Source organism: Oncorhynchus keta, chromosome 25 (assembly GCF_023373465.1).
Source record: "Oncorhynchus keta strain PuntledgeMale-10-30-2019 chromosome 25, Oket_V2, whole genome shotgun sequence".
NCBI lineage: Eukaryota > Metazoa > Chordata > Actinopteri > Salmoniformes > Salmonidae > Oncorhynchus > Oncorhynchus keta.
In genome coordinates this window covers 8,682,026-8,708,533 of record NC_068445.1, presented here as the reverse complement: position 1 = coordinate 8,708,533, position 26,508 = coordinate 8,682,026, and the positions used below count along the sequence as shown (strand labels likewise).

At 43.8% G+C, this 26,508-nt stretch overlaps 1 protein-coding gene across 3 annotated transcripts; it reads right to left on the bottom strand.

Annotated features, from left to right (window-relative positions):
• Window positions 1–1,943: 1,943 nt before the first annotated feature.
• On the bottom strand, window positions 1,944–26,213 carry LOC118358100 (calphotin). Of its 3 annotated transcripts, XM_035735554.2 has the most exons (11): window positions 25,987–26,211; window positions 22,209–22,814; window positions 12,878–12,925; window positions 12,513–12,767; window positions 12,205–12,246; window positions 11,799–11,897; window positions 6,479–6,583; window positions 6,252–6,356; window positions 3,896–4,066; window positions 3,697–3,769; window positions 1,944–3,589 (listed from the first exon to the last, which is right to left on the bottom strand). In XM_035735554.2, the coding sequence occupies exons 1-10, from the start codon at window positions 26,029–26,031 to the stop codon at window positions 3,707–3,709; spliced, it is 1,539 nt and encodes a 512-aa protein (XP_035591447.2). In that variant the 5' UTR covers window positions 26,032–26,211; the 3' UTR covers window positions 1,944–3,589; window positions 3,697–3,706. The 3 variants fall into 3 exon arrangements, with proteins under 3 accessions (XP_035591447.2, XP_035591448.2, XP_035591449.1); XM_035735555.2 differs by lacking the exon at window positions 12,513–12,767 and having other exon boundaries at window positions 25,987–26,213; XM_035735556.1 differs by lacking the exon at window positions 22,209–22,814 and having other exon boundaries at window positions 25,987–26,208.
• Window positions 26,214–26,508: the final 295 nt, after the last annotated feature.

The following is a 26,508-nucleotide window of genomic DNA, read 5'->3' as shown; positions in this document are numbered from 1 at the left end:
CAAATAAAATGCAAAACACAGCGGAATATAAAGTTTACTGTGTCATTGGACAAAGGTGTCTTCTGTAAAGGGGAGTTTTGTGAAGATTCCCAACGCTAGGTCTGAACATTTAACATGCATCACTTGTGGTACGATTTTCGAACAATAAGTACCTTGTCTTTCATATGAGAGAGAGATAATTTTCTAAAAACAAAAGGCTAAATTGATACACACCTTGATAGGGTTAGGATTAGTGTTCCCACACGGCCATATCTCCATGATACAGCGCTTGTTTATGGAAGACAAGAAGTGACCACCTGTGCTAATTAGCTAGCTAGCATGCTCCGAACACCTGTGTGTAAGTGTAGCTCAGGAAGTGTAGTTTCATCGGATGGAGGCACCCATAGCCGAATGCATGTGTAAGACTGCTACAGTAAGTGTATATTTTTTATTTGAAGGATTTCTGGCTGATGAAAAATAAGAACCATATGTTTCGAAAGCCGTATCGCAAGCAATGATTATTGATGCTTCTAAACATTAAAAGACCACGTCGGTATTGTAGTTCAAATGATGCAGTTGTGGGCAAAACCAACGGCTGAGAACTGTAGTGAGAAGGCAGAATGCCATGTAGAGTTTGAGAGCTACCCCACAGTTAGAGGCTTATAGTATTGTAATATAGATATTCAAGAATCAAATGGGTATATATATATATTTCATTCATTTATAAGTCAAAAAATAGATGTAGCAAGTGCGGATTCTAGCTTTATTTATATTTATTCTGCATTTTATTTTACTCATGATACACTTGCTAAAGTAGCAGACATCTTTGGATCTGTGGAGATCTTTCAAATACATTTAGAAATGACTCAACTTGGCAAATGCTACCAGTCTCCTAAATTAACATCCTAGATGCATAGAACTAGAGCATGGTGTTTTTCCTAGGTAGGTTACACCGACAGAACTAGTTGTAATAATGTTCCTTTGCTGCTACCCTTATGTTGTGCCTTTGGCATGTAACGTTAACTTTTTTCAACTATTAAATAAATACTTGTGTGGTATTATTAAATTAAAATATTGAAAAGGGATTATGAGCTAATGAAAACTCTGTATTACATGCCACAAAATGTAGTTTAAAAGAATTGATTGGTTCAACTGTCTGAAAGCTTCTATGGTAGTGCAAGAAGTTTCAAACATTATGCCAATGTTGAAATCAAGCTGAACATTTACACTGAACAAAAATATAAAACGCAACATGTAAAGTGTTGGTCCCATGTTTCATGAGCTCAAATTAAAGATCCCAGATATTTTCCATACATACAAAAAGCTTATTTCTCTCAAATTGTGTGTAAAAATGTGCTTACATTCCTGTTAGTGAGAGTTTCTCCTTTGCCAAGATAATCCGTCCACCTGACAGGTGTGGCATATCAAGAAGCTGATTAACCCCATGATCATTACACAGGTGCACCTGGTGCTGGGGACAATATAAGGCCACTCTAAAATGTGCCGTTTTGTCACACAACACAATGCCACAGATGACTTAAGTTGAGGGAGCGTGCAATTGTCATGCTGACTGCAGGAATGTCCGCCAGAGCTGTTGCCAGAAAATGTAAATGTTAATTTCTCTACCATAAGCCACCTCCAATGTCATCAACCGGCCTCACAACCGCAGACCACGCTAAACCATGCAAGCCCAGGACCTCCACATCCGGCTGAGACCAGCCACCCGGACAGCTGATGAAACTGAGGAGTATTTCTGTCTGTATCAAAGCACTTTTGTGGGGAAAAACTCATTCTCATTGGCTGGGCCTATGTCATGGGAAATCAATAGATTAGGGCCTAATGAATTTATTTCAATTGACTAACTCAGTAAAATTGTTGAAATTGTTGCATGTTGTGTTAATATTTTTGTTCAGTATACATCTGATTACTACATTTAATGTAGAATAAACAGGCCAACAACTGGATCACGGTGAGTAACATCTTTTTATTCAAAAAGGTGAATGAAATCCAACCCAGCATATTCATTACATAACTCCTCATGGTATCTTCCAGAGCACGGAACCGTGTACGCAAACTGCGGTTGTACCACATCTAATGGTCTATACAAAACAAAATGAGAAAATATAATTTTTAAAAACAAACACGATCTACAAGTCCCCATTTTCAGTGGCCAGATTTGAGTGTAGTTAATTGAACGTTAAAGCTGAACTCCAGTCTCCTTTTCACCTCATTTAACACCTGATTTACTTAAAAGGCTTAAAAGGCACATCTCAATAGGTGGTCCAGGTAAGTCATAACGTAGCATAAGTAGGGGGGGGGGGCTTTCCTCTTTCGTTCCTCTATTATTTCTACCCTTTATTGTGTGTACTTTACTGTATATATACTTGGGATATCGCTTTTCAACAGTAAAAGTTAGAAAATCGCCAGAGGACGTCTTTAAGATAATCTGTCCAGAGGGCCTGAAAAACTTCACACCCTTTCTCATTGCCCAGGGCAGACTTTCTCCAACAGGACTGTAGACATATTGTCAGTACACAGTGAAGAGGATGGGTATGCTATTCAATCATCCAAACTGCTCGCAAGCGTCTGCGTAGCCAGGCGCTAAACTAGAACTCGGTTTTATTTTTGGCGCGTGACACGCTGTAAATCCTGCATCTCCCAACTCCTCATTGGTTTTTAGGAGTATAGACCCACGCGGGTGATTGAAAGCAGAACTGAGATCGACACTCTAGTCCAGTTGATAGTGGTAATGCACCTTAAAGTTGGTTACCAACCGCCATATAAAGTCCACAGAAGAAGACTGAAGAAAGAGAGATTACTAGAAACGAACTAGGTTTCCACTTTTACCTGTGGATTAATTGTCAGAGTAGAGGACACACGATTTTGTGTGACTCAAAATGGGTCAAAATTCTACAAAGATCCAGGGAAAAAAAGGACCTTGTGCATTTCAGGTAAAGTAACAACCCAATATTTATATCCCAGGACAAATTAGTTTGCAACAGCGAGCTAGCTAGCTAAATGTCCATGAATGTTTCATGTGTTTCAACCTGTCCCCAAATGAATATAGTTGGTTCAGAGTTCGTTTTGATATTTCAACGTGCATGTCCTGATCGCGTCTGGTGTGGATGGACAAAATCAGCATGCATGTGATGGAGCACGCAGACACACGCTCGTGCCCGGTGTAGTCAGCATGTAGAAAACACGTACAAGGAAATACCCCTCCCATCCATACAAACATGGTCCAAATGCGAAGACAAGTCATTTCCACATTCATTAACTTTACAGTATCCATACACAATGTATGCCATTTACAATCGATGCAAATCCACAATACATGCATTACGATACAGAAATCTATGAAAGAAGCCATAATTTGTTCATTCCAAATATTCACATTCTGATCCAAAGACTCTTATTCCTCCGCCTTGATTCCGCATTAAAATGTGTTTGTTTGATTTTCTTTTGGTGAGAACCTAAGCAGGAAAGGCACTGTGTGTTGGATGTTAATAAATTCCCGGCGGTCCCTTGAAGCCCTAAATATTGAAAAGTAAAATTTGCTGGTCGGCTCCCCGTGAGGCTCTCTTCAGTCCTCCATACTGACTGAGGAAATCTATGGGGAGACAGAAACAATAACAGAATGTTAATGCCAATTTAGACCCAACGCAAGTGCGTGTGTTCAAACGAAGCGTTTCGGGAGATTAAACAACAAGTCCTCACCTGCAGAGATCTATCCCTCAATGGCCACCTCAGTTGCAGTATGTCCATTCAATGCTGCCTCTGCTGGGATATCCTAAAGAACACGGGAGGAGTTTCGATGGGAATGTAAGAAAGGAGGTGGTTGATTTACAATACGCGTAAAGACAGATCGTAATTGATTGGGAAAGTTGGATACGGTCGTGTCACTATATGCTCTTACCACGGAGGCGAGCTCTACGGGCGCAGAGGCGAGCTGCGTGTGACACTGCAGTTCTGAGATGACAGGCTGGGGGGCTGAGAAATGTCCAGAGAGGACATCCAGGGCAGTATTCTCATCCGTGGCGTCCTTTTTGGATTCGATTTCCATCTGGGCTTCAATTCCCTCTTTAGCCTGCAAAGGCAACACACCCAGTCAATGTTGAGCGCACAACTAAAATCAGTAGTGCCACCCACTAGATGACATTCCTGATGCAATAAAAGGAGCTGGAGGAGCCCACAGCCCAGGAAATGAACAAAATGTAAAAAGGAAGACCACAAGGGGGGAGGATTGATCCAAAGATGGGCGAGAGAAACTCACGAGGAAGCAAGAACTCCTGGATGGGCACATTTCAAAATGTGCGAGAGCATTCAGATGAGAGGATAGCCTGCACCAAAGTATTTGATCATACAGTGCCTTGCGAAAGTATTCGGCCCCCTTGAACTTTGCGACCTTTTGCCACATTTCAGGCTTCAAACATAAATATATAAAACTGTATTTTTTTGTGAAGAATCAACAACAAGTGGGAAGCAATCATGAAGTGGAACGACATTTATTGGATATTTCAAACTTTTTTAACAAATCAAAAACTGAAAAATTGGGCGTGCAAAATTATTCAGCCCCTTTACTTTCAGTGCAGCAAACTCTCTCCAGAAGTTCAGTGAGGATCTCTGAATGATCCAATGTTGACCTAAATGACTAATGATGACAAATACAATCCACCTGTGTGTAATCAAGTCTCCGTATAAATGCACCTGCACTGTGATAGTCTCAGAGGTCCATTAAAAGCGCAGAGAGCATCATGAAGAACAAGGAACACACCAGGCAGGTCAGAGATACTGTTGTGAAGAAGTTTAAAGCCGGATTTGGATACAAAAAGATTTCCCAAGCTTTAAACATCCCAAGGAGCACTGTGCAAGCGATAATATTGAAATGGAAGGAGTATCAGACCACTGCAAATCTACCAAGACCTGGCCGTCCCTCTAAACTTTCAGCTCATACAAGAAGAAGACTGATCAGAGATGCAGCCAAGAGGCCAATGATCCCTCTGGATGAACTGCAGAGATCTACAGCTGAGGTGGGAGACTCTGTCCATAGGACAACAATCAGTCGTATATTGCACAAATCTGGCCTTTATGGAAGAGTGGCAAGAAGAAAGCCATTTCTTAAAGATATCCATAAAAAGTGTTGTTTAAAGTTTGCCACAAGCCACCTGGGAGACAAACCAAACATGTGGAAGAAGGTGCTCTGGTCAGATGAAACCAAAATTGAACTTTTTGGCAACAATGCAAAACATTATGTTTGGCTTAAAAGCAACACAGCTCATCACCCTGAACACACCATCCCCACTGTCAAACATGGTGGTGGCAGCATCATGGTTTGGGCCTGCTTTTCTTCAGCAGGGACAGGGAAGATGGTTAAAATTGATGGGTACATGGATTGAGCCAAATACAGGACCATTCTGGAAGAAAACCTGATGGAGTCTGCAAAAGACCTGAGACTGGGATGGAGATTTGTCTTCCAACAAGACAATGATCCAAAACATAAAGCAAAATCTACAATGGAATGGTTCAAAAATAAACATATCCAGGTGTTAGAATGGCCAAGTCAAAGTCTAGACCTGAATCCAATCGAGAATCTGTGGAAAGAACTGAAAACTGCTGTTCACAAATGCTCTCCATCCAACCTCACTGAGCTCGAGCTGTTTTGCAAGGAGGGGAATGGGAAAAAATGTCAGTCTCTCGATGTGCAAAACTGATAGAGACATACCCCAAGCGACTTACAGCTGTAATCGCAGCAAAAGGTGGCGCTACAAAGTATTAACTTAAGGGGGCTGAATAATTTTGCACGCCCAATTTTTCAGTTTTTGATTTGCAAAAAAGTTTGAAATATCCAATAAATGTCGTTCCACTTCATGATTGTGTCCCACTTGTTGTTGATTCTTCACAAAAAAAATACAGTTTTATATCTTTATGTTTGAAGCCTGAAATGTGGCAAAAGGTCGCAAAGTTCAAGGGGGCCGAATACTTTCACAAGGCACTGTATTTTAGTGCTTAATATACCAAGGTGATTGCGTAAAGAGCTGTTTGAGTCATTATTATAAATTAGTCTGAGAAGATGAAAAGCTTGTAGGTTATTATGGTTTAACTCTGATCAGCAGGTCCTCCAGAGAGTGCCGGTAATCTTTGTCACCTGCCTCCAGAGACCAACCAGACAACGGGGTTACAGGAGTAAGCATGTGTCTCATGTCTGCTCTACCAAAACTACACCTGGCATTGGGCACCTCAGTCTCTGCATAGAAAAAAGTAGGAAGACTCACGGCGATGACTTTATCAGCTGTGACAGGGGCGGGCTCAGATACTGGGGGGACGTTGTTCAGCGACTCCGATAGGGCCTCAAGTGAATCTGTTGGGACTGCGGGCACCTGAACAGAGATGACACACAGTCAGACTTGACGGGATGCCAGCAGGTGATTAAGGGTGTGCCAAAACGACATCCTTGTGTGTATGTGTTAAGAGTAGGTATGATTTGGAGCCCGGGTCTCACCTGCTCCTCAATGGCGGGCTCAGCCATGGCTGCCTCCAGAGTGGGGACAGATTCTGTGATGATAAAGTTGTCGGCCACTGTATCGATGACAGGGTCTACTGGGGCCTGGAGAGCATAGGACTGTTACACAATGTTCCAATTCTAACTTAACTTCCATTTCTCCTTTCTTACTGAGAAAAGTAAAGGGACTGAGTAGGGATGTGACAAATGGGAAAACAAATCTTAGTGTTTAGACGGCCATTTATCGGTTTTCCGTACAAATTTCATTAAATTCCATGTGAATTCACAATGCAGAATATGGTCCTATTGCGTATGACCGCTATAGGGGGCAATGAAGTTTTATCTACCGCAGTCATAAACTGAATCTCAAACCGAACACTTGGCCCCTAAGCCTTTTGTCGAGTGGCCATTTGTTGTGTTCGATAGTAAACCACTCGAGTCTGCAAGCGTTTTGTCAAAAATTTTCATTGGCTGAAATAAAAGTTCATAGAAATGTTCCATACGCACAAAAAGCGTATGTTGTGCACAAATTTGTTTACATTCCTGTTAGTGAGCATTTTTTCCTTTGCCAAGATAATCCATCCACCTGACAGGTGTGGCATATCAAGATGCTGATTAAACAGCATTATCATTGCACAGGTGCACCTTGTGCTGGGGACAATAAAAGGCCACTCTAAAATGCGCAGTTTTGTCACACAACACAATGCCACAGCTGTCTCAAGTTGAGGGAGCGTGAAATTGGTATGCTGACTGCAGGAATATCCACCAGAGATTTTGTCAGAGAACTGTACTACCATAACCCTCCTCCAACTTTGTTTTAGACAATTTAGCAGTTCGCCCAACCGGCCTCAACCACAGATAACATGTAACCACACCAGCCCAGGACCTCCACATCCGGCTTCTTCATCTGCGGGATCGTCTGAGACCAGCCTCACAGACAGCTGATAAAACTGTGGGTTTGCACAACTGAAGACTTGCTGCACAAATGATCAAAAACGATTTCAGGGAAGCTCATCTACGTGCTCTCCGTGCAGTTCGGCATTGTAACCGAATTCTGTGGGCAAATGCTCACCTTCGATGGCCACTGGCATGCTGGAGAAGTGTGCTCTTCACAGATTAAATCTACAGAGCAGATGGTGTGTATGGCGTTGTGTGGGAGAGCGGTTTTCTGATGTCAACATTGGTTGCGTTGAGGTTGTGGTATGGGCAGACATAAGAAATAGACAACGAATACAATTGTATTTTATCTATGCCAATTTGAATGAACAGAGATACTGTGACAAGATCCTGAGGCCCATTGTTGTGCCATTAATCCGCCGCCATCACCTCATGTTTCAGCATAATAATGCACAGCCCCATGTCGCAAGGATCTGTACACAATTCCTGGAAGCTCAAAATGTCCCAGAACATCCATGGCCTGCATGTCCAGACCAGTGGCTGTCAGTGCCCTTTAAGATGAGGGAGGATGATTTTATTTGTTTTTTTATTTCATGAGCATGCCCTTAATTCTATTACAGCATATAGGATGACGGTCATTCACATGTCATTCATCCAGTTAAATGTAACATCAATAGGTTTAGGCTACTATATGATACTCAAATTTCCACCTTCACCCATCTTGAGGTTGCTACAACCTAGCCTATGAATGAAAGTTTACAACGTAGGTACACACAGGTCAAGAGAACATTTTGGAGGTAACACATGGACAGACAGTGGCACATTCAATACTGCCTTGCATATTCTTGCCTGCATCAAGCTGATATAGGGTGTAATCATTAGTCCAACAGTTGCAAACGAGAGTTTCTATTAAACATTCAGGTATGTTTATCCCAATCATTTCAGTTTAAGAAACTTTTTTCAACAGAGTTGGCGGAATGAATACACTGCTGATCACGCGCAAACACCGTTCACTTTAATAACGTTGTATTCCTTCTCGCATCTATGCACTCTCCTCCTCTCACCTTTTCCCTTCGTCACTTGTGGATGTCAATGCACAACACATCAGCTGAATGTGACCAGGTGAAAAAAAACTTTCCAAGCCAAACCATATCATAACTGCTACACACAGCCTACATTGTTGTCACCATAATAGCTAATGTAATGTCATAGTCAACACAGCCAATAGAACTAACGTGATAGTAAACCTGCTAGAATCAAGCAGTAACGTTACAGTGTACAGTCAGTAACCAGTTTAGGTCAATAAATTACTAAAACCAAAAGGTACCTTGACTTGGAAGAGTTCCAGTGTTGTGCTAGATAGTCATTGCCAGCTAGCATAGCACCCCTCTTTGAGCGGGGTGTTTGAGAAGGCTAAACTAGCTAGCTGCATTTGCTAGCTAAGTAAGTGCAACTGAAAAAGAATGACTCTCTCTCTCTCTCTCTCTCTCTCTCTCTCTCTCTCTCTCTCTCTCTCTCTCTCTCTCTCTCTCTCTCTCTCTCTCCCCATTTTGGAAGGAATGTATTTGTTCAAAACTGTTCAACTATTGCCTCTCTTTGAGTAAACTACTCACCATATTTGATGTACTGCAGTGCTAGCTAGCTGTATCTTATACTTTCAGTACTAGATTAATTCTCTGATCCTTTCTGAGTGGGTGGACAACATGTCAGTTCATGCTGCAAGAGCTCTGATAGGTTGGAGGACGTCCTAATTACTGTGTAAGTCTATGGAAGGGGGTGAGAACCATGAGGCTCATAGGTTTTGTATTTGTATTTATTATGGATGCCAAAGTAGCAGCTACTCTTCCTGGGGTCCAGAAAAATTAAGGCAGTTTATACAATTTTAAAAACATTACAATACATTCACAGATTTCACAACACACGGTGTGCCCTCAGGCCCCTACTCCATCACATATCTACAGTACTAAATCCATGTGTATGTATAGTGCGTGTGTGTGTGTCTGACAATGTTTGTGTTGCTTCACAGTCCCCGCTGTTCCATAAGGTGTTTTTTTAATCTGTTTTTTAAATATAATTTTACTGCTTGTGTCAGTTACCTGATGTGGAATAGAGTTCCATGTAGTTATGGCTCTATGTAGTACTGTGTGCCTCCCATAGTCTGTTCTGGACTTGGGGACTGAAGAGACCTCATGTGGCATGTCTTGTGGGATATGCATGTGTGTCCGAGCTGTGTGCCAGTAGTTTAGACAGACATCTTGGTGCATTCAACATGTCAACACCTCTCATAAATAAAACATAGTGAGAAAGTCAATCTCTCCTCCACTTTCAGCCAGGAGAGATTGACATGCATATTATTAATATTAGCTCTCTGTGTGCATCCAAGGGCCAGCCATGCTGCCATGTTCTGAGCCAATTGCAATTTTCCTAAGTCCTTTTTTGTGGCCCCTGACCACACGACTAAACAGTAGTCAAGGTGCGATAAAACTAGAGCCCTGTAGGACCTGCCTTGTTGATAGTGTCAAGAAGGCAGAGCACCGCTTTATTATAGACAGACTTCTCCCCATCTTAGCTACTACTGTATAAATGTGTTTTGACCATGACAGTTTACAATCTAGGGTTACTCCAAGCAGCTGAGTCATCTCAACTTCCTCAATTTCCACATTATTTATTACAAGATTTAGTTGAGGTTTAGGGTTTAGTGAGTGTTATGTTCCAAATACAATGCTTTAAGTTTTAGAAATATTTAGGGTTAACTTGCCACCCATGATCTCTGTAATTGCAAACAAAGGTTTCTGTACCAAATATTAAGTTATGCTTTTCTGATGTATCAAATACTTATGTCATGCAATAAAATGCAAATTATATACTTAAAAATCATACAATGTGATTTTCTGGATTTTTGTTTTAGATTCCGTCTCTCACAGTTGAAGTGTACCTTTGATACAAATGACAGACCTCTACATGCTTTGTAAGTAGGAAAACCTGCAAAATCGGCATTGTATCAAATACTTGTTCTCCCCACTGTACCTTATCAAGCATTTCATACATATTATCCAGATACTGACTGTTAGCACTTGGTGGTCTACAGCAGCTTCCCACAAGAATGGGCTTTAGGGGAGGCAGATGAACCTGTAGCCATATTACTTCAACAGTATTTAACATTAGACTGTCTCTAAGCTTTAGAGGAATGAGGTTCTGAATATAGGTCGCAACACCGTCTCCGTTGGCATATCTGTCTTTTCGGTAGATGGCATAACCATGTATTGCTACCACTGTATCTAAGTGAGTTTCAGAGATAGTCAGAATATGAATGTCATCTGTTACAAGCAAGTTATTAACTTCATGGACCTTGTTTCTTAGGCTACATATGTTAATATGGGCTATTTTTAGCACTTTTCTTGGTTGCTTGATTGTTTTTAATGCTTTACTGGGAAGCTTTTCAGAGGTAGACTTACTCATGTTATTTACATTGGAGCTGATAGTGAATGGTGAGCTGCTTAAAGTGGTCTTCCTACTATTGCACACCGTCTCAGTGCTAACAGTGTTACTCTGGATTATAGGCTCATGATTACTGCTTACAATAGCTGTAGAATAAACAGATGTATTTGGTGCAATTAGGGCTACATAAATTAAATGACTTACATTGTGTTTGCCAATGCCCCTAAGATCATGTACATTTGATGCAGCATTATGACGACTCATTGTCACAATGGTAGGGATTAACTGAGCTGGTCTTGGATCATTTACCAGTCATTGTTTCCACGCAGCCTTGAAATGCGTGGACAGAGTCCAGGAGCCAATGTACGCAGAGGAGGACAAAAGCTAGCTGTCCTTCGGTTACACCACAGTGCTACACTAGAGAACGGTGTTGAGGCTACTGTAGACCTAAAATAGTATGTATTAATAAATTATTTGGTGACGTGATTATGTTTAGTATAGTTATCTAAAAAGTATAACTTTTAAAATGTTTTAGCATTTTTAATTTTCTGAAAATCACTGAGAATGGTCCTCCCCTTTCTCCTCTAAGGAGCCTCCACTGATCAGACATGTCACACATTGAGCATGTTTGGAATGCTCTGGATCGATGTGTACGACAGCGTGCAGAGCAGGCTGTTCGTTGCTATTGCTTGCCTTTCTCTGACATTTTTCAAACTTAGCGATGACGAGCAAAGTGCTTTATATCCAATAATTTAAAGATGCATCTCTTCGACTAACGTTACATCATTGTTGCATTAGGTTGTTGTTTATTATGCAATTTTCCCTTTATGATGATAATTTAGTGATAACTGCACTGTGATTACAATTTTGTGGACGCTAACTTCTTCGGTTATGTATTTTTTCTTAACGTTAACGTCCCAATTTTGTTTAACATTCACACCCTTAGGACTGAGAAGGCTTAATGTCATGCGTTGGTCAGCAGTACCTCTACAAGGGGCTCTGAGGGAGCGACGTTGGCTACGGGGGCTTCATGAACTGGGGCTACCACGGGCTCCGACAGCGTTTCTGGGATCATTTCTGTTTCCTAGAAGAGAGAGGTTGGGGACAGGTCAGTTTGATTCCAAAGCAAAAATTAGGCGACACATAAAAATCGACCATTGGTCAATACAGGCACGACAAGTGGAGCAAACACTGAAGTGTAACATTTGTGAAGTGTTCCAGCTGTCCACTAGGTAGAGCCATAACCTTACTAATAGGAGCAATCACTAGCTCAAAAGCCCAGGCTGCAATGAGCTGATATGAACACTTAGGAAATGGATCTAGTGGCATCTAAATATTTCCCATGTAAAAGAAGTTGCACAATAATAAAGTAGAGAGAAATGTCTGCTTACAACTGGAACCTCTTCAGGTGCCTCTGTTGTGACAGGCTCATCCTGGAACGAGGAGAAATTACTCATTAAAGACTCATCCAATCAAACAGAAAATAAATATCAGATGCTTTTTCAGAACGCTGTTTAAGAGAAAGAGGAAGGGTAAGGAACAGAGCAAACCACACATGATCACGCAGTACATGCACCACCACACAAGACAACATCAAGCAAAAGAACAAAGGACTTGAGTTGAGCTTTTTCAGGAAAGGCAGAGGTGTGAAAGCAGAGAAGGGTCGTTAGCGACGTAGCACGTTAGCATGATGTAGCACCTCTGTGGCGACTGGGGTCTCCTCTACTTCGACTTCTTCAGGAATGGCATCTGCGTTGACCATAGGAATGACCTCAGCTTCAACCTCAGGACTGTCCTCGGTGTCGATCACCACCTCCTCAGTTTCCACTACTGGGGCAGCTACGGCCTCGACCACGGGCCCGGATTCTGGCTCGACTACTGCCTCGACCTCCGCTTGGACCGTGGCAACTATTTCAGCCTCCACTTCGGCCTTCACCAACGGCTCGTCATGTGTCTAAACATGCAGTAGAACACGGTCAAAGACGCCACACACACACACAAAAAAAAACACCATGCAACAGAACTATGGAACTATGGGTGATATACACTCAGTACTAGGTTTACCTCAAATTGGTCAGGAGCTGACACAGGAACCTCAGGGATGGATGCGGCCTGCAAGTGGTAGAGAGAAAGAATTCTTTATTAATATACATATTGACTGACTACTATAAGTAAATAGATAGTAGGTTTGGGACATAATGTTCATTTCGAGTCTAGGATAAGGCAATTCAGACTTGGGTTCTGACAACCACATGATGTCAGTTTATTTTAGAAACAATGGTGGGTGGGTGGTGCCTAATTGTTGTGTTTTTCAACCCATTTTTTTTTAAACCCAAGGTTTTGAGAAACACACATTTCAGAGATCATAAACCTTCCCTTGGAAAACACACTAGAGGTGCAAACACACAAGTCAAGCTGCCCCCCCCCCCTCTTCTCTCCATGTCAGGCAGAGAGAAGAGAACAAAGTTCAAGAACATAGTTTCAGTGAGCAATTCAAGATCATTTATGTGAGCAATCCGGAGTTGTGGGGTCCACACTGTTATTGCCTTCCCCTCGTGAACTGCGCCCCAGTCCATGCGTGAGGAGTTGGTCGTCACCACTTTCCTCATTGCCCCTACCCTTAGGGGAGTGCCATGAATGAAGAATCGAGGGGCTCTTTCAGTGGCAGAGGAGAGACATGCAGAGGTCGCCTTTATCTGACGATTGAAGTGATGCCGTGTACACAGACTTGCGCAAACCCCCAGTGCTGGAAGTTTCATTCTCAGTAGGCCAAGATGTACTACTGAAATGGAGGCCATCAACCCCAGCACTCAGAGGCATGTCTTGATCATAACCAAGCACTCCCTGTGGAATAGGGAAAGGCACTGTCGGAATGACTCTTTGCCTGGTAAGAGCGAGAATGTATTTTATTCTCTGTGTTGGCACCAAACAACAATTTTTCTGATTGATCTTGAACCCTAGCTCTGAGAGGTGGGTTACACGGGAAGTCGTGTCTTGAACCCCTGCACCCGGGATGGGGTGCATAGCAGGTTTCTCAGGGGTGTGAGGGCTGTCTCTTACACACTTGCTGAATAATCTAGCCTGAATGGGACAGCAAGGCTGTGCCTTGAAAATAAAACCTTCGAAACCTTGTGTGCTGGCAGCATGCTTATGTGAAAATAAGCATTCTGCAGGTCGACTGAGGTGAACCAGTCACCTCTACGAATAGAGTGAGACAGCACGTTGAACATACACCGAGTGTACAAAACATTAAGGACACCTTCCTAATATTGAGCTGCAACCCCCTCCCCCTTTTGCCCCCAGAACAGCCACAATTTGTCAGGGAATGGACTCAAGGTGTCAAACGTTCCACAGGGATGCTGGTCCTCGTTGACTTCAGTGCTTCCCACAGCTGTGTCAAGTTGGCTGGATGTTGTTTCGGTGGTTGACCATTCTTAATACACATGGGAAACTGTTGAATGTGAAGAACGCAGCAGTGTTGCAGGAAACCAGGAAGTACCGGAAGTAAAGCAGAGGTGACTCTCTGCCGCTAGTATGGCCCTGATAGCCACATTGCGTAATAGAGATTTCCTCAAGTATGCGTGCCGAGTTGCCAGTCACTACTGATTCCAAAGTTCTGCACGAACTGCAGTCGTAACGCTTCGTAACCATGGACTAGACCCAGGGCTGGACTGAACATTCACGGCAGTTCCCTGCTCTGATGACGAGTAGCCAGCAGGTCAGTAGACTCTCGCTCACCAGTGGTGCCGGAGCACCCTCTGGTCGTGATGGAGCAAGTCTCCTTTTTATTGTATTTTTGCTCTGTGTCCTTGGCATGATGCCTGGATACAGCAGACTTTTTTATTGAAAAGGGGAGTGTTAACACACTGGAACTAGGGGACAGTGTTGGTGGCGACGGACAATTAGTCGATAGCCGGGGCTACGGGGCAGGCAAAAGTTGAAGGCTTTGCCCTCCTCCTTTCAAAGTTTGCACTTCTGCCGCATGGCCGGAGACAGCCGGCCCAAACATTTCCCTCTGGTTGACGGGAGCGTCAAGATAATCTGCTTTCTCCTTTTCCGACAGGCTGGAGAATTTGAGCCACAAGGCTCTCTCTTCTACCACTGTCTCATGGTGTGGCCACAGCCTCGAATGGCGCTCCTGGAGGCTCGGCGGTTGAGGTCTGTGACGACACAGATCTCATCCCAAAGGTCTGGGTTAGGCTTACCGATAGCTTGGAGATTATGCATTTCTAACATCAAATCAGCCTGCTCAGCCAGCAGTAGGGACATAATGTTCAAGCTGGGATGGCTGAGAGGAGTTTCTCTCATGGGATGGTGCGAAAGGGGAGGTCCCTGCCATCGTACCAGTCCCTCTCTGCGCTGCCACCCACCTCGAGTTCGGGCCACTGAATACGTATGGTCGCTGCCCGTTTGAAGATGTCAATGAGTGAATATCTGTCATCCACCATCGATGCCCCACTAAGGACCTAGAAGTAACAGTGTGTGCCTCTTTGTCCTCTTCCTCTATCTGGAGGAGATCATCATGCCATTGTATTCTTCGATGATGAGGAAAACTAGGTGAAGGTCCTCAGGATAGCCATCCATGGTGTCAGCCCATGAGGTCTGGGTCTGGATGGTTCTCTCCCCGCTCGAAGGCAGTGTGGGAGAGGAATCACATTGGGCTGCTCTGCACACTCTCTGACAGAGGGTGATCACAGCAAAATCCCCACAATGGATACATGACTGGGCGTCGTCGAATGCTGCATCCTCGTGTTCAAGACCCAGACAGATGACATGCCCTGCATGGGCACGGATGTACCGGTGCTGGAGTCAGGGCCTGGGCCTTGCTCGGTACCCCTTGGGCTGAGCTAACAGGTGCAATGGCTCTAAAGAAAACAGCTCATCTGAGAACAAGGTGAAATGTAGCTAGCATTCACCACTTGGGCTAGTAGCCTAGCTAGTTAGCACAAAGTTATCCAAAGGAAGCTAGCGCTATGTTGGTCATGCGATGACTAAAAGCGTGGCTCTCGACTGATAAGCTGTGAAGCTAGGACGGTCTGTTTAGTCAATGCAGCACGGTAGTGGGTTGAGCTAAACGAGAGAGCGGGCTAGTAATTCCATCTTTTCAGGTAGAAAAAGTTGGTAGGATAGCTAGCCAGACTAGCTAAGCCGTGTAGCTAAGCTAGCCATGTCCCGTAGCTAACTAGCCAAGTCTCAGCAGCTAGCTACACCAGGAGACAAAAGCAAAAGCTCATTCATCAAACACAAAAGTCACCAAAGTCACAAAAGCTGAAAAACCTGCGCTCAGCAGTGTAACCTCAAAGGCACACCTGTGAACAGTTAGGTCCAATGCAGCCATTTTGTATTTCAATAACAAATTATTTCTGGGTAACAAGTAACGTACTGTGATCGTTTTCTATTAAAACGGTCAAAAAGAAACAAAAAATGTATTCTTAGCAAAGAGCAATTTCTCATTACATTTTTTTCGCTACGACTGTCTGGGGTTGGTCTGAGTGGGGAGAGGAAAACTGAAAATTATCTGTTATTGGCAGAGGTTTGGAACTCTTTATTGGTCTATTAACAAACGAAAAGCATGGTGATGTCACCATGGAAGGCCAAAACACCATCCCACCAATACAGGTTGAAATTTCAGGCGGTCATTTCAAACAGCCTTTTCAATAAAAGCAGCATTGTCATAATTTTCACAATATTATTCCAACCTCATTGTGGAAATTATATATATATATATAAAAATGCTTTGTCCTTATGTGGTAATGCGTGTTGAGGGGGACAAACACTTTCTGAATGTAGTGTATGTATATCGAGCAGGGAGAGAACCATCCATACATACACTACATTCAGAAAGTGTTTGTCCCCCTCAACACGCATTACCACATAAGGACAAAGCATTTTTAGACATTTATTAAAAATAAATCACATTTACATAAGAATTCAGATCCTTTGCTCAGTACTTTGTTGAAGTACATTTGGCAGCGATTACAGCCTCGAATCTTCTTGGGTATGATGCTACAAGCTTGGCACACCTGTATTTAGGGAGTTTCTCTCATTCCTCTCTGCAGATCCTCTCATGCTCCTTGAGGTTGGATGGGGAGCATCGCTGCACAGCTATTTTCAGGTCTTTCCAGAGATGTTCAATCAGGTTCATGCGCAGGCTCTGGCTGGGCCACTCAAGGACATTCAGAGACTTGTCAGAGCTCTGTCAGGGTGACCATCCGGTTCTTGGTCACCTCCCTGACCAAAGCCCTTCTCCCCCGATTGCTCAGTTTGGCCGAGCAGCCAGCTCTAGGAAGAGTCTTGGTGGCTCAAAACTTCTTCCATTTAAGAATGTTGGAGGCCACTGTGTTCTTGGGGACCTTCAATACTACATACAACATTTTTGGGGGTACCCTTCCCCAGATCTGGGCCTCAACACAATCCTGTCTCGGAGCTCTACGGACATTTCCTTTGACCTCATGGCTTGGTTTCTGCTCTGACATGCACGGTCAACTGTGGGACCTTGTCCAATCAATTGAATATTCCACAGGTGAACTCAAAATCAAGTTGTAAAAACATCTCAAGGGTGATCAATGTTAACATGATGCACCTAAGCTCTGAATACTCATGTAAAAAAAAAGGTATAGTTTTTTTTATATATACATTTGCAAGAATTTATGAAAACCTCTTTTTGCTTTGTCATGATGGGGTATTGTGTGTAAATGTTGAAGAAGTCAAGGGGTCTGAATACTTTCAGAATGCACTGTAGCTCGGCTACAGCTGTGTAGGGTGAGGGAGGGGTTATGGGCTACAGGTCTTCCATTTACTCCGAAACAGCAGCCTATATTCACACAGCTACAGCCACAGTAGCCCACTCATATCCCTAGCTGTGTACCAAAATGGTCGGATCGCAGCTCGTCTCGCAGGCCCCATAAATGCTAAAGGAACAAAATGTACTAAACTGATCCAAGTGCAGCCCTTTCTATCTGACAGATTAGTTGAACCTATTCAGAGAATATTATGTACATAAAGTTCCTAGTACACATCCCCTTCCCCCTCTTTCTTCCTAGAAGCCAAGTTCCTGTTTTTACTGTAAAAATTTAATAGGGAACAATATTACGTCAAGGTAAAAAACTAGAAATCACCACAGAAATGCTAACAGAGCTAAATGTGACACCCCAATGCCAATGGAGGGGAACTTCTGGAGAGCTAAACAGAGAAAAGATTCAACACACGTGGGAGAGATAGCCTGTTCTATTCTGAAGAGGCTTTCTCCATATGTTAAATGTGTCCACATGTAGGAGATGGGAAGAGAGAGACGGCGGGTCTGAAATCATTTTCTAAGATAATCCATCCACCTGACAGGTGTGGCATATCAAGAAACTGATTACACGGCATGATCATTACACAGGTGTACCTGGTGCTGGAGACAATATAGAGACAATTTTAAATGTGCAGTTTTGTCACAAAAAATGCCACGGATGTCTCTAGTTTTGAGGAAGCGTGTAATTGGCATGCTGACTGAAGGAATGTCCACCATAGCTGTTGGCAGAGAATTTAATGTTCATTTCTTTACCATAAGCTGCCTCCAACATTGTTTTTGAGAAATTGGCCGTACGTCCAACCCGGCCTCACAACTGCAGACCATGTGTAACCACGCCAGCCCAGGACTTCCACATCCAGGTAATTCCCCTGCGGGATCGTCTGAGGGGTGTAGAGGGGGTGAGGGACCTGGCTCTCCAGTGGGTAGACCTGGCTGCCATGTGGGAGGGCCTATGCTCTACAAGGCCCACCCATGGCTGCACCCCTGCCAAGTCATGTGAATTAAGGTTTATCATGTGAATTTAAGATTAGGGCCTAATGAATTTATTGACCGATTTCCTTATATGAACTGTATTTGTATTTAGGGCAGCAGCTACTCTTCCTGGGGTCCGGCAGAATTAAGGCAGTTATACAACATTATAATACATTCATTACAGAATTCACAACACACTAAGTGTGTGCCCTCAGGCCCATACTCCACTACCACATATCTACAACACAAAATCCATGTGTACAGTACATATGTTATCATGTGTGTGTATGCATGTGTGTGTGCCTATGTTTGCATGTCCCCGCTGTTCCATAAGGTGTATTTTTGGTACCCAGTGGAACTTTTAAATCTTGTAGCGGATGGGGGCCAGAAGGGGGGAGCGGGGTTTAAGGTTGAACTACACAGGCAGGAGCCCAGCCAACAGCGAGTTACTAGTCAAGACCAAGTGCCTGGATTAGGACCTGCGCCGCTTCCTGTGTGAGGTATTCCTTGCAGGTGTCCTGGCGTCTTGCTGAGGCTTGAGTGTGGAATACAGAGCCAAGTGAGTGTACCCTCAGTGGTAGGGAGGGTAGGGCGAGCAGGCCAGAGGTGCCCTTTGTTTGGGTGTAGGGCCTGATGGGCCTTACTAGGTGCCGTTACTTCACAGTCCCCTGCTGTTCCATAAGTACCAGGATCACGCCACGGTTCTTAGCGCTCTGGGAGGAGGACACAATGGGAGTTGTCAACCGTGATGGCGAGATCATGGAACGGGCAGTCCTTCCCCGGGAGGAAGAGGAGCTGTATTTTTACCTGCTTTTTAAATCTGATTCTACTGCTTGCATAATTTACCTGATGTGGAATAGAGTTCCATGTAGTCATGTCTCTATGTAGTACTGTCTGCCTGTTCTGTTCTAGCCTGGGGGACTGTGAAGAGACATCTGGTGGCATGTCTTGTGGGGTATGCATGGGTGTCCGAGCTGTTTGCTAGTATTTTAAAGACAGTTTGGTACCTTCAGATTTTCAACACCTCTTACGAAAACAAGTAATGATGTCAATCTCTCTTCCACTTTGAGCCATGATAGATTGACATGCATGTCATTAATGTTAGCTCTCTGTGTACTTTTAAGGGCTAGCCGTGCTGCCCTGATCTGAGCCAACTGCAATTTTCCTAAGTACCTCTTTGTGGTACCTGACCACACTACCTGACAGTAGTCCAGGTGTGACAAAACCAGGGACTGTAGGACCTGCCTTGTTGATAGTGTTGTTAAGAATGAAGAGCAGCGCTTTATTATGGACAGACTTCCCACCCAATCTTAGCTACTGTTGTATCAATATGTTTTGACCATGACAGTTTACAAAAAAAACTTAGTCAAATCTTTTAAATTGTTGCATTGCGTTAATATTTTTGTTCAGTGTAATTAAAATACTGAGCTATATTGTATGCACATTTTTTATGGGAATGTATATTATTTCATGCTAATACAATTGCTCAGAGAAAGAGATTTTGTTTAAACAAGTAATATCATTTTTTTCTCAAAACGGTAGAGGTCCAAAATGACACGTTTTCAATACCTCACCTTGCGAGAATAACAGCACTGAGCCTTTTCCTAAAATATTTTATGAGTTGGAGAACAGAGGGATCTTAGACCATTCCTCCATACAGAATCCTCCAGAGTTTCTTGATATCCTTTGTCTGCACCTATGGACTGCCTTCTTCAATTCAAACCACAGATTTTCCAATGGGATTCAAGTCTGCAGACATGTTGATTTTGTGGCCAATTAACTATTTCTTTGTGGATTTTGATGTGTGATTGGGGTTATTGCCTTTCTGGAAGATCCACTTGTGTTCAAGTGTCAGCCTCCTGGCAGAGGCAACCAGGTTTTGGGATAAAATATCCTTGTACTGAGTAAAGTTCACGATGTCATTGACCTTAACAAGGGCCCCAGGACCAGTGGAAACTAAATAGCCCCATAACATCAAAGATCCACCATATTATACGGTAGGTACGGGGTCCTTTTCTGCTTATGTATTCTCATTTCGACACCAAACCCACCACTGGCTTGGGAGGCCAAAGAGCTCAATGTTCATATCATCTCACCAAAGCACCAGTTCCAATCCAAGTGTGAATGCCGTTTAGCAAACTCCAGGCGTCTGCCTCACATGCAGAAGCACTAGGTGATCAAATCATCTGCCAGGCAGCAAGAAGGCACCGAGACTTCCATACCCCCACACTCCTTTTGTTTAAATACTCAAGGGCTCTCCATCGACAGTACCCCTTCCAAAAACTCTGTCTGAATATGAGGCCCATGGTGAAGACACCACGACCGACTGACCAGAGCCACCAACTGTCCACTCTTTATATACCAACACCTGTGTGTGTGTGTGTGTGTGTGTGTGTGTGTGTGTGTGTGTGTGTGTGTGTGTGTGTGTGTGTGTGTGTGTGTGTGTGTGTGTGTGTGTGTGTGTGTGTGTGTGTGTGTGTGTGTGTGTGTGTGTGTGTGTGTGTGTGTGTGTGCTCGCGCACGGTCTCGGAGCTCCTTTGTTAAGAGTGTAAGGATTTGCAATCTCATCAACTCAATAAAACTATCCTGATACGGGTTGTGTATAACACATCCGCTATGCGTGTGGATGCGCCTAAACTACTTTAATGAAAGTTTGTGCCTATAGGGCTAAGGAGCATCTGACATGTCCATGGTATGTCCAGCAGCATGGGGCTGGGGAAAAGAGGCATTTTGACCAAGAGCCAACCATCGTGTATAACCACCCGCTCATCCCGTGCTCCACACACATGTCAGCACACACACGTCATATGTGGTCATAGCTTAGCTACAGCGAGGGAGGCACTTTAGAGACACTATAGCAGCTGAACAAATGCCAACAAGCACCGTACACATTTCCAACACAGGACACTGAACAAGACAAACAGCTGCATAAACTAAACTATTACGATGACACTACCAACATTTAACTTTCATAAGATTGAACCTTTCACACACCGAAGGATAAAGCTACTTGCGACCCGCAAGTACAGATGATTTGGTGTTTATTGCGGGTCGCAAGTAGCTTTATCCTTCATTGGCTAAGATGATTCATCACTAAACCTTAATACAGATGTAGGATCTTAATTTGATCACCTTGTTACAGGAAATGTTAAACACGTTTGTAATTTCCACTTCATTTTCCCGTATGAAAAATGGATCAACCCCTACAAAAATGTCCATTAATTATAATCCACATAATAATTCAAATGTCCTCTTGTTGCAGGATTATTTTCCTGCTGTAGCAAACTGGCTCAAATTAAGATCCTAGATCTGTACAGCTCCAGAGAAATGTAATCAATCTCATTTTATCCAATTACTCTCACCACAATCTTCTGAAAAACACAAGTGAAATCAGTTTTAAAACAGAAACAAATCATTTACACTGTAGACCATGTTAATGTACCCGGCAATATATAGTGACTGCAACAGAGGCCCTGCCCACTCTTTGTGTACATGTACAGCCTCTTAAATAGAACACACTGTTCTCTTACTGCCCCCTCTCAGTCCCTTCCCAACACGCCAGAAACTGCACCTGACCCCATATACTCTCCGTCCGCAAACAAATTCAAAATGGGAGAGGGCCTTTACCTCCATTACTAGCTCCGTCTTTGGAATGAAGCTTTCTTCAACCTCCTGCACTGCTGCAGTTTCTTCTGTAGGTGGCCCCACTGCAGTTTCTTCTGTAGGTGGCCCCACTGCAGTTTCTTCTGTAGGTGGCCCCACTGCAGTTTCTTCTGTAGGTGGCCCCACTGCAGTTTCTTCTGTAGGTGGCCCCACTGCAGTTTCTTCTGTAGGTGGCCCCACTGCCGTTTCTTCTGTAGGTGGCCCCACTGCAGTTTCTTCTGGGGCTTCAACTGGGCCGTCGACCACATCTGGGGTTTCAATTGGGGCTTCGACCTCCAATGTGGCTTCTTCAGCCTCTACTGGAGCTTCGACTGGCGCCTCAACTTCAACCTCTACTGCAACCACTTCAGCCTCTAACGCCGCCACCATAGGTTTAGGCTCCGGTACCTCGACTGGGGCCAGCAGCGCTACAACGGGGACGTTTACTACTTGAGTCTGTATGGGGACAAGCTTTGGACACTTTGCCACTTCTTTGACTTTAACAGGGGGGGCCGCCACAGCAGCCACTCCTGGGGTCCCTTTGCCAGTGCCAGCAACATGCTGCTCCTCAAGGACTTTCCTCTGGGCCTGCTGCTCAACACACAGAGCGAGCGAGCGAAAGACAGAGAGAGAGAAGGGTGTCAGATTAACTTTACCTTGAATCACTCCACTTTGATTAAACATTGAAAGATGTAGAGAAAAAAATATGGGGAGAGGCTGCTGAAGGTAATCCAGCCAGAGGGCTGTTAGTTATTGAATTCCTCATCTAGTTTGGGTTTGATGGGGGGGGGGGTATTCTATTCGATGAAATACCAGGGATGCCAAATTAGGATCAACATGTTTTCCCAAAGGGGACAGAGGACTAAACCTTTGAGCTATGGCGCCGATCAATGGGGCAGGGGGTGGGGGTGCAAACTAGTTAGATAATGGCAGTAAATTAGCTGAATCTGAGTGATTCTGACAGGTCAAGTCAGGCGGGACCGAAACCTGCGAGTCAGCAGGGCTCAGGGCTCCGGATGGGGCCCCGCATGGCAGACAGTAAACTAATCGCATTATAATCCGGTTACAATCATACCCTACGCCTCGTTAGCTGCAAGAGACGAAAGGCCAGCCAGCAGAGTTTACACAGCCCACCAAGTGCATAAGCCCAGTGAGTGTGCATACAAAAACAGCTCTGCCTTTGGTCTGTCCGTCAGACCAACCCCTCCCTGCCCCTTTTGTAATGGTACGATTTCGAGGTTTTTTGAACCCGTCATCAACAGGACTGGTCTGAAGGACATTTACTAGGCATCATCATCCTTTGGAAATAAACTAGAAAAACTGTTTTGAAAAGGCGGGGGAGCACAATAAAAGCACATGTTATGAAAGTCAGTAAGCAGAACATGAGCCCTAGTTAGTGCTCGGAGTGTCAATCAGCAAGAGACCTCCCTTCCACGCACCTCCGTAGATATCTAGAGCACGCAGAGGTGATAAGGCTAACTGATTTGGGATACGTTTTTATTTGGGCGTCTGTGAAAGGTTTCATGGCACAGGCCCTCCTAAAAAAAGCAGTCTGGTGGAGGACATGCCTACGATTCATTACCAAATACAGGCTTGGTTTGAGTGGAGTCTTGCCAGAAAACTAGGGGGAAGAGAGTGTTTAGGAGAACTTCTTTCTCACCATATTGAGAAGTATTTGCAAGGGATCGCTAGTGTAGTGCATGTACAATGTTAGGCCTACTGGCTTATTGCTGAGCTATGACAGAGCTCTGGATAACATTACAACTGAAAGTCACAAAGGGAATTGAAATTTTGTGATTTGTAGAATACACATTCAAGTCAGTTTATGTGAAAGGAAGAATACATTGTGAGAAGGGTTACAGAGAACTGTCCTGTTGCTGCGTTACATTATCATGCTGTAAATGGAGGAGGACCACGTTCTAAAATGGAGGATACATGAAACTCCTGGACTCTCATCACCCCCCCCACACACACAAATGAAAGGATCTTCAGCCGCCCCCCACCCAAGCACAGAGTGTGCAAAGCATTGTGACAGTTATGTGCACGTTTGTAATGCCATCCCACCTCTGGTTAGACAATTGCGAAAGATGGTGGAATAATACAACCAGTAGTCCTAAATTAAAGTGCTCTAATCCCGTGCACGACAATTAAATGAATAGGTGATAGTTTAGGCCTAAATGACTGGCCAAACAATTGCCGCAAACATAGAGTGCAAACCACTGTGTTGTTCTGCACAATTTGCGCCAATAATGTGTGCTAGTGATAAACCTTCAAATCAGATTTACAACAAAATCTCAGAACCAGCATGGCCATGTCACAGATTCTTTATAACAATTTATAGATATGGCATCCCGAGTGGTGCAGCGGTCTAAGGCACTGATCAGTGCTAGAGGCGTAACTACAGATCCGAGGTTCGATCCCGGGCTGTGTCGCAGCCGGCCGCAACCGGGAGATCCATGAGGCGGCACATAATTGGCCCAGCGTAGTCCGTGTTAGGGGAGGGTTTGGCCAGCTGGGATGTCCTTGTCCCATCGTGCTCTAGCGACTCATTGTGGTGGCCGGGTGCATGCACACTGGCTTCGGTTGCCAGTTGTACAGTATTTCTTCCAACACATTGGTGCGGCTGGCTTCGGGTTAAGCGAACAGTGTGTCAAGAAGTAGTGCGGCTTGGCGGGGTTGTGTTTTGGAGGATGCATGGCTCTCGAGATTCGCCTCTCCCAAGTCCGCACGGGAGTTGCAGCGATGGGACAAGACTAACTACCAATTGAATATTACGAAATTGGGGAGAAAAAGGGTAAAAAGTACAAAAAAGTTGATAACCTACTTGGCTAAGTACACAGCGAGATCAAACTTTATGCATGGCCCTTAATCATACATTGCCAACTAGGCGCGCCGTGCCTGGTACATTACAGAGCCAGGAGTAGACTAAATAAAACAGTTCGGCAGGCAGGGTGCTGGTCATGTAGCCAGACGAGCTACATCCAAAGCCCATCATGTAGCTGGGTGGATTGGGATATATGGATTGTGCAACCTGAACTCAGGGTTAGGTCGTAACAAAGTAAACAAAAATCAGGGAGTTTAAATTTGTTTGTTACGTTTGGTATGGTATTAATTTGTGGATGTCCATCATTCATTTCGTATGATGTTACAAATTACAATTTGTATGATATGTTACGAATTTCAATTTGTTGTGGTTTAGGTAGGTGACTACTAGACGGCTAACGTTTAGGGTTAGGAGTTAGAGTTAGCCAACGTGCTAAGAAACCTTTGGATTGCTAGATGTTCGCGTTATACACCCACCCATGCACTCCAACATCCAACCAACTCAGACAGCCATAAGTAACCTTCAGTCTTATGTAACCATACCAAACACAACATATCATACTAATTTTGAATGTCCTGAATTATCGTTTACCATGTTACGTCTCGCCTATGAGACCAGGCTGATGGATTGGAAATTATATTGGCAGTAGTTTCTTCGCATGCTTCAACCAGTCTTTTAAAAAACTATCAGTAATTTAGAATGTGAAAAACTATTTAGTTTGCCTAAAAAGAGGTTTGCTCGATCATGGTCAGGATCATTCATCCAATGATATATTGTTTAATGTTTGGTGAATTTCAATGGATAAACTGTTCAATGCACTTCGACTACCAGAGTGGAGGGGAACACGTGTAGCACGGATTACAAAAAAAATAAATAATAATCTAATCATAATTAGCTATAATATGGAGGAACTGAAGGAACCCTGGTGTGCGCACTTACCACCCTCCTCATGCGGCGCTTGTTCTTCTTCCTTTTGCTGGGCATGTTCGTGTTTTTGGTTGAAGCTACAAGAAAGAATTAAGAACTTTGATTTCTGTCCTCCCCGGAGATGGAGAAAGTGTGCGTCGGCAAAGCGGAGACTGTCACAGTAGCACCGGTCTGATGACCAGATGATACTGATGGACCGAACATTGTGCATCTTTTTAAAGCACTCGTTGTTGTTGTTTTTTCCATCTCTGCCTGGACCTATCGGGAGGAGGATGGTGGAGGGGGCGTTAACGATAGAGGGGTGTGTGCGCCCCTTGTTTGATAGAGTCCAGTAGGCTTGCCTTGTCCGCAAACTGGCGTTGTTTTCTGATGTTATGTAACGGTTTTGTCAAGAAGTGATACAGCTTTTGTCAAAATGTACTTTTCGTAGTAAGCTTAGGAAAATTTACGCAGCAGGTATGGATAATGAATGTAGCAAATTAGGATAATAAGGTTAAAGTTAGGAAAAGAGTTAGGGTTAGCTATAAACCCACC